The sequence below is a fragment of the Sinocyclocheilus grahami genome, unplaced genomic scaffold (assembly GCF_001515645.1).
Source record: "Sinocyclocheilus grahami isolate Dianchi unplaced genomic scaffold, SAMN03320097.WGS_v1.1 scaffold84.1, whole genome shotgun sequence".
NCBI lineage: Eukaryota > Metazoa > Chordata > Actinopteri > Cypriniformes > Cyprinidae > Sinocyclocheilus > Sinocyclocheilus grahami.
The window spans coordinates 1,483,927-1,492,448 of NW_015505263.1; the positions used below are offsets into that span (position 1 = coordinate 1,483,927).

The following is an 8,522-nucleotide window of genomic DNA, read 5'->3' on the forward strand; positions in this document are numbered from 1 at the left end:
GTATTTCATACATCTAGACCTTCTTCTTAAAGAGGAATTACTACTGTATCTTTGCTATTCTCACAACGGTCGGTTATACAATTAAGTGGTCATAATATATTTGACCAGTGTTCGAACTATACCGTGGACTTTTTTTTTTTATAAATGGGGGGGGGGTTGGGGTTCGTGCGCGTGTGTGCCTCAAAAGAGGGCTTACAATGACCTACAAAGATACATAACAGCTACAAGTGTATGCACTACTTGCTTTATGCAAGCACTATATAGGATAAATCACTATACAGGATTTACCCTATTATACTTTATCGACACGAATTGGGGGGGTTCGTGCGCGTGTGTGCCTCAAAAGAGGGCTTACAATGACCTACAAAGATACATAACAGCTACAAGTGTATGCACTACTTGCTTTATGCAAGCACTATATAGGATAAATCACTATACAGGATTTACCCTATTATACTTTATCGACACGAATTGATAGGTGAAACAACAAACAGCCACCCACAAATAGTCTTGAAACAAAGCATCAGGCTGTCTTTGAGTTCACATAAAAAAACGATTAAAGTTACTCGTCGTCAGGCTACAGAAGAATACCATAATTCCTCCGTTCAGTTAGGCCTAAGACATCGAGAGTCACGCAGACCTATAACAACCCAGCCACAACACATAATTGCGAATAACATGCCTTACCTTAACACAGAATCGACCACAGAGTCCAACGTTTATATTTTTTCTACGAATCTTTTGAGTTAAAGTGGAATTTGCACCGCAGCGCCCCCATACCTTGATGCTCATGACAAGAATAGCATGTATAGTTATCTTTATTGAAGTGAATTAATTAATTAATTAATCTACGATGATCACATTACACAAAACTGAAATTGCACGTCAAAATAACACATTGTCAATATTTTTTGAGACCCCCCAAAATTTCACAAATCACGTTTTCAGGGGAGCCCATGTCTTATTAAGGGGAGCCGAGCTCCCCCGTAGTTCGCACCCTGTATTTGACCACAGAATGATCAAACGAAATCTAGTATCCCAGAAAGCCATGTAATATATTAAAATGGCAGTTTCTTAAACCAAAAATTTACCAACGTTGCTCATGATTTCTTAATTGTGTTTACTAGTGTATGTAGTCCTTGTTCATCTGATAAAGCTTTTATTGTGCCTGGTACTGATGTTTTTTTAAAGTGGGCATTTGGTGTAACCATGTGGGAGATCATGACCAGAGGCCAAACACCTTATCCAGGGGTGGAGAACTCCGAAATCTATGAGTATCTTATCAAAGGAGAAAGACTCAAACAGCCTCCTGACTGTCCTGCTGACATGTACGTTTTATTCATTAATATATCATATATTTTTTAAAGTACAAAACAGCAGCATTTATTATAAATAGGTTTTTTTGACAATGTAAAAGTATCTTTTTTGATCATTTTAATGCATACTTGCTGAATAAAAGTATTAATTTCTTTAAAAAAAAAAATCTTATTGACACCAGGCTTTTGAATGGTAATGTATTAAATACTAAAAGTCATAAAACGTTTTTAAACCATACTCATTTTAGATATTCATTTTGCTTGTAAATAAAATATATATATATATTTTACAAGAAAATACAATTTCAGTTTTTCTGCTTCAGAATTTCTTGGTAAATCCGATGTTTTACTTGCTGTTCTTTTAAATTGTTTGAGAAATTTACTAACAATTTCTACGCCAATTTTACACTCGTGTATATTTATATATAATATAAAAACTATTCCATTTTTTCTCACTTCCAGTTATGAAATCATGCACAGCTGTTGGTCTCCTGTCCCAAAGTGTCGTCCTAGTTTCCAACACCTCATTGACCAGTTGGAGCTCTTGTGGGCAAAGCTGAATCCAGCTCCTGTAAACGAACCGCTGCTGTATGTGAACCTGGAGGAAGAGGATGGAGAACAGGCCTCTGGGCCGGTGGCAGATGCCGGGACCCGTAGCAGTGACGAGCCCTCATGGGGGGTACCTTGGCAGTGTGTAGGTATAGAGGAAGATCAAAAGGACTGGTTAATGGTGTCATCAGGAGCTGCTCTTGCTATTGGTGGAGACTACCGGTACATCATCGGCCCACATGGTAGCGTCATTGATGAAGAAAGCAGGCACTCTGACGACGGCCTGTCTGAGGATGTCAAGGACGAGGAAGAGGATGTTATCATTAATGTGTGATTTTTGTTGTAATTTTTCCCCATGCTTACATAATCTAGTAGATAATGATTGCACAACTTGTAAAGACTCTTGTAAAAGAACAGTGAGTCCGTAAAAACATTCCTTTGTCGTTTTACTGGTGAAATTCCAGGAATAATGCTTAACACAAAGAGCTGTTCTCCATGCTAACTCTAGAGGCATGACGTGGACGTACAATCAGCTGCTAATACCTTTTAGAAACATGATTTGACACCTTTATTTCAATGGTAATTACTAATTATGACTGTAGCAAAGCCAGTGTTTCAACAAATGTGATTTTTGAAGTGTAAAATGTACATCTTTGTGTAAATGTGTCTTTGCAGGTACAGTGCTGGCATTTTTTGTGTGTTTTGTATGTGTGAAGTGTCAATCACATCCTGGGACTCACATATGTGGTGCCTTTGTTTGTCTTTCTGCACATTTGTTACGTTGCAAGAAGAAATTATTTTGGATTTATAATGCATACTATGACATAAACTCAGACTGTCATTGTTATATTTGTACTTAAAGGAATGTTCTGGGCTAAATACAAGTTAAGCTGTGTAAGCTTACTGAATTATGGAAGTGTTTTTGCAGGGGGAAAACATGTGAAAGATTTGCCATCAGTTTCACTAATGATAATAATGCCATAGAAAATAAGAGCTTGTAAAAACAAACAGAAATGTGTTGTGTACATAGAGCAATTGCACTATAGAACTCCATTGTAAGCGTGTTACCATCAACACTTTTTTTTTTGTTTGGTAGGGCTGAGTTATTTTCTATGGTTGTTGCTTTTAAACCAGATCATTCCATTAGCCTGCACAGTAAATCTTCTTTAAAGCATTCTGAGGATGGGATATCAAGGGACAACAGGTTTTATTATGTGCAAATTGTTTGTCTTATGCTGTGTGTTATGATTACTCAAACAGCAAAAATTGCAGCATAGAATGAAAGCTTGTTTTTTGCTAATTGTGTTTTTGAACTTGTTAATGAGTTGTAAATGAGCTGTGTGTACGATCTATTCAGTGGACGTTTCTAAAATCAGTAGATTTTGTGTTTTAGTTCATTACTGTACAACTCAGTTTTAGAGTGTTAGGTCATGTAACAAACTTTCATATGTGTTGTGAATAAATCTGACACATCATTCAGTGTTATTAACCCTTGTAAAGAGGGCTGCCTGCTCATCTCAGAACAATTAAATGGGCAAAGATGATGTTAGCATTAAATACCTACCATGAAATATCATAAAACTTAAAAACAAACTAAAATGGGTTTATTATAATTACAGCTATGCAGATTTCAATCATAGACTGTAGATTTCAACACAGTCCAGACAGTGAACAATACCTTTTATACAAGCAAAATGGGGATTTTTGTTGTTGTTTCAGAGTTATTACAAATAGCAAGAATATTGCACAAAATAGCAATGCCTGAGATCTTGTTGTTGACCTTCTGAGTGGTGCTTACAGGTGTGAACTTGTAGATATGTTTTCCAGTTTGTTTCATAAACTAGGCTAAATAAAACATTCATTCTAGACTCAAAAAACATGTTGGGGTTTCAGGCTATATATATATATATATATATATATATATATATATATCTCGTGGATTACAATTTGCAACTAGACGGATGTACGGTTACTTCCTCTACAGTCAAAAATCTGGGTGTTATATTAGATAGCAACTGAGAATTTTAATTCTTTTGAAAAGCAATTTAAAGATCCATACAGTCATACTCAGTAGTTTTCACAAAAGCTTTCTATAATATTTCTTTAAAATTATTCTGTTCATAACTATGATACATTTTTAGGTAGGTAATTAACTGTCATTTAGGGTGTCATGTTTTAGTACTTTTAAGTTTTTAATAAAATGTTCTGGATGAGAAGAGCCAGGCCGAGTCGTGTCACAGGTAGGACAAAACATTTATCTCAGAAATCTCAGTTAAGATTGCGATCCACAACAGTCAGTGTAATCACCAATTGCAGAAGTTAAATAAAAAGGTTTTTGCACTTCAAGAATGAACAAATTAACATCTATGCGCTTGCAGGAAGAATTATGTTTATTATGCAGTTTCTCTGTATGTAGCCTACACTTTATTTAAAGGGGTCATATGACGTTGCTAAAAAGAACATTATGTTGTGTATTTGGTGTAATGAAATGTGTTTATGCGGTTTAAGGCTAAAAAAATACGTTATTTTTCAAATAATGTACATTATTGTTTCTCCTCTGTGCCCTGCCTTTCTGAAACGCGTCGATTTTTACAAAGCTCATCGGTCTGAAAAGCGAGGTGTGCTCTGATTGGCCAGCTATCCAGTGCGTTGTGATTGGCCGAATACCTCAAGCGTGCTAAAGTTACTCTGCAGGTTCAGGAAACAGTCCTAAAATGCGCTGCACACATCTGAATATTTGGGTTGAACTGTTCTGGAACAGTGTTGTAAATACAACTTAACCACTGGTGGATATCGTACTCTTTTGGAAGTCCAAACAAAGTAGTTTTGTCACAACGAAACGCAGCGTCTCCACGACATGGCGGTGGCAGCAACAATGCTACAGCAAGAATAAAAGTTACGCCTTCTTTCTTTGCGTGAACATTTGGGTGGTGTTATGCAAATCTTCCCACACAGTGACGTAGACATGTGGGGGCGTGTTTAAACAAGGCGTTTTAGGAGGGCGTGGACAAGTCTTAACTTTTATAAAGAATATCTATTTGGGTTTGAGACTTTAGTCATTGCAATGTTATGGATCATATATATGCACGAACAGCTTGTAACACTCCAAAGAGAAAGGAACATTTGAAATTGCATCATATGACCCCTTTAACTAATCGAACATAAAGCATGTACATAATGTATCTTCTAGCCTTTTAGGTTTTGCTTGGCTGCAAAATTAATGCAAAATATGTGCACATTGTCCCCATGCTCAGTCAACTGTGACACACCTTTGCAGCTACTTTAGTAGCTAATATTGTGTCATGACTATGTAGTGCCTGAAAACTCCGTCACACCCAGTATTGTTTACATTTAAAATGCTTTTTTCTTCACTGTAAAGCCCCGTTCACACCAAGAATGATAACTTTAAAGTCCCCATGAAATCAAAATGTAGTTTTTTTTGGGTGTTAGAATCAGTATGTTAGTCTTAAGGTTATCTATAAGCCAGTGTGCTCCAAAACAGTGACAAAATTCGGATTTAGAAAATATTAGCATTCAAAGCTTGCAGTTCGTCACTTCCGCCAAAATGGATCAGCGATTTAAAAAAAAAAAAAATTTTAGGTCACCTTGTACTTCAGGTTCTCATCAAATCTTCTGACCAATCAAATGCTCTAGAATCCGAAGCGCCTGCCCCCACACTATAAATAGATGCTGAAGCTGCGGCTGAGATTAGTTCACAGTGTAGTGTTTCCTGTACAATGAATGGCACGTAGTGCACAATGTATGCGATAGGGAACGATTCAAATGAGGGTTTCACATTGCGTCACTCAAACCACGGCAGCACACACATTCTGATCTGGACTTTGGCTCCGGTCCAGAAACGCGATCGCACGGAGTGGATGCGCGAGTAGGCTTATATTAAACGCTTTTAAGGCTATGTCCACACGTACACGGGTATTTTTTTAAACAGTTTTTCCTTCTTTTTAAAAAAAAATCTCCGTCCACATGAAAAAGCATGCTATGAAGCACTGTCAAGAGCATGCCAAGCCAACAGGTGGCGATATAATCTCAACCGTAAAGCCATGTTGGCCAATCAGAAGCCTGAAAAAGTTTCCAGTAGGCGGAGATAACAGTGCATGCTCTGACTTCACAAACCAAAATTTCCGGTTTCGCTGTCTACACTCGGTTTCATTGACCTGGTGCTGCGTTTGCGTGTGGACGAACGGCCAAACCGCATAGAAAAAGCTGTAGTTTTGAAAATACCTGCGTTTGTGTGGACCGGGCCTAAAACCACATAGCCTCAGCATGATTATGATCACTATTTTGTTTTAGTAGGAGTTTCATATTGAATCTAGGGGGTAATCTATTAGACTGTGGCTGTCAAATGCGGCTTTACCGAGCTCAACGGCTCTGGCCAGAGCAGATATACAAACGCTGTTGGCTATTTTGAAAAGGGGGCGGGTCTGCTCAATGTCCCGCCCTGTCTTCCTGTTTCAGTTGAAATTACGTCACCACATAGAATAACGCTGCATGTTTCAAGGCACTTCAGGGGGCCTTTAAAGATAACTATAAAGATAATGATATTAGCGTCCACACCAGCAAACGATATCGTCTGTAAGCACACACTGTTGCTTTAAATTCTCGACCTCGATATAGCAGGATTGATTCTGATTGGCTGTCAATGTTTTTATCGTTCATCAGCTGTAAAAAATTCTGAAAGGGATTCCAAAGATATCGTTTCTCTGTGCCTTTATCGTTATAGCTGTGGTGTGGACTCTAATATTGAGAACGACTTTTAGAACTGTATCTTCATTGTTATTTTTATATTTATCGTGCTTGGTGTGAACGGGCCTTAATAATTTCTTATTTTTATTCTTAATTTGAGGCAGTTTTATTAGGGATAAATTAAAACCTATAAAAATGATTCATATTTGATCATTTCTTTAAGTCCACTTTTGACAACATAAAACATGTTGTTATTACAGCTGACCATTAAGCGTCCCTACTAAAACTACTATCACTTTGTTTTTAGGATGATGCAACTAGTGGCACCAAAAGGAGGTGCAAGAATAATAATGATTGTTTCCAAAGAGGTTTCCTTGCTTACGTGCATACCTCCATTTGTCCCCATGTATCTATTCAGTGTACACATGTATAAACCTCATGATCAGAAACCACAGGACCTCCCATATTAAATTATTTCTTTGGAAACTAACATGATTAATTTAACTCTCTTTCACCTTTTGGTTTTAGCCCCACTATTTGATGATAGTGAACGAGGAAGTGTCATATTATTTAATGATAGTGAAGTTGCAGTGATTTGTTTGGTTAGCTAGTCTATTTTGGTGTGGGTAGTCATCAAGACATTGGTTGAGTCAGAGGTTTATACGCTGAACTGTTTAAAAAAAAAACTAGGTATACTGACCAAGTGGTTGAGCCAGACTAGTGGCAGTCAGGTCAAGGACAGTAGGTGAATGTTACTCAAAGGCCTTGTTTCCAGCTGGTATTAATATGCGTTTTCAGTGATCCAATCACAAGTGAGTCAAAACACATCACTGTTTTCAGCTGGTAATACTCCTGTAAGTACTTGTTCAGATTTTGTCAAGACACTCCTCGTAGCACTTAAATCTGTTTCTCGGGAGCTCCAAGTGTGGCATGTAAATACTACTGAATGAACAAACCAATGTTCCACTGCTTACGAGCGAAAGGGAAATCAGCCGAATGAGGATAAGGAGGGCAGCTGCAATTTGGTAGACACAACACATCCCAAAATTTAATGTTGACCCCACAATGAATGGCACGTAGTGCACAATGTATGCGATAGGGAACGATTCAAATGAGGGTTTCACATTGCGTCACTCAAACCACGGCAGCACACACATTCTGATCTGGACTTTGGCTCCGGTCCAGAAACGCGATCGCACGGAGTGGATGCGCGAGTAGGCTTATATTAAACGCTTTTAAGGCTATGTCCACACGTACACGGGTATTTTTTTAAACAGTTTTTCCTTCTTTTTAAAAAAAAATCTCCGTCCACATGAAAAAGCATGCTATGAAGCACTGTCAAGAGCATGCCAAGCCAACAGGTGGCGATATAATCTCAACCGTAAAGCCATGTTGGCCAATCAGAAGCCTGAAAAAGTTTCCAGTAGGCGGAGATAACAGTGCATGCTCTGACTTCACAAACCAAAATTTCCGGTTTCGCTGTCTACACTCGGTTTCATTGACCTGGTGCTGCGTTTGCGTGTGGACGAACGGCCAAACCGCATAGAAAAAGCTGTAGTTTTGAAAATACCTGCGTTTGTGTGGACCGGGCCTAAAACCACATAGCCTCAGCATGATTATGATCACTATTTTGTTTTAGTAGGAGTTTCATATTGAATCTAGGGGGTAATCTATTAGACTGTGGCTGTCAAATGCGGCTTTACCGAGCTCAACGGCTCTGGCCAGAGCAGATATACAAACGCTGTTGGCTATTTTGAAAAGGGGGCGGGTCTGCTCTATGTCCCGCCCTGTCTTCCTGTTTCAGTTGAAATTACGTCACCACATAGAATAACGCTGCATGTTTCAAGGCACTTCAGGGGGCCTTTAAAGATAACTATAAAGATAATGATATTAGCGTCCACACCAGCAAACGATATCGTCTGTAAGCACACACTGTTGCTTTAAATTCTCGAC

The 8,522-nt window shown here is 38.3% G+C and overlaps 1 protein-coding gene across 1 annotated transcript in view; it reads left to right on the forward strand.

Annotated features, from left to right (window-relative positions):
- tyro3 (TYRO3 protein tyrosine kinase) overlaps positions 1 to 3,727 on the forward strand; it is a 22,152-nt gene extending 18,425 nt beyond the window's left edge. The window contains exons 18-19 of the mRNA XM_016274021.1: positions 1,192 to 1,328; positions 1,779 to 3,727. Coding sequence (XP_016129507.1) covers positions 1,192 to 1,328; positions 1,779 to 2,199 — 558 coding nt within the window. The 3' untranslated portion in view covers positions 2,200 to 3,727. The remainder of the gene's footprint in view (positions 1 to 1,191; positions 1,329 to 1,778) is intronic.
- Positions 3,728 to 8,522: the final 4,795 nt, after the last annotated feature.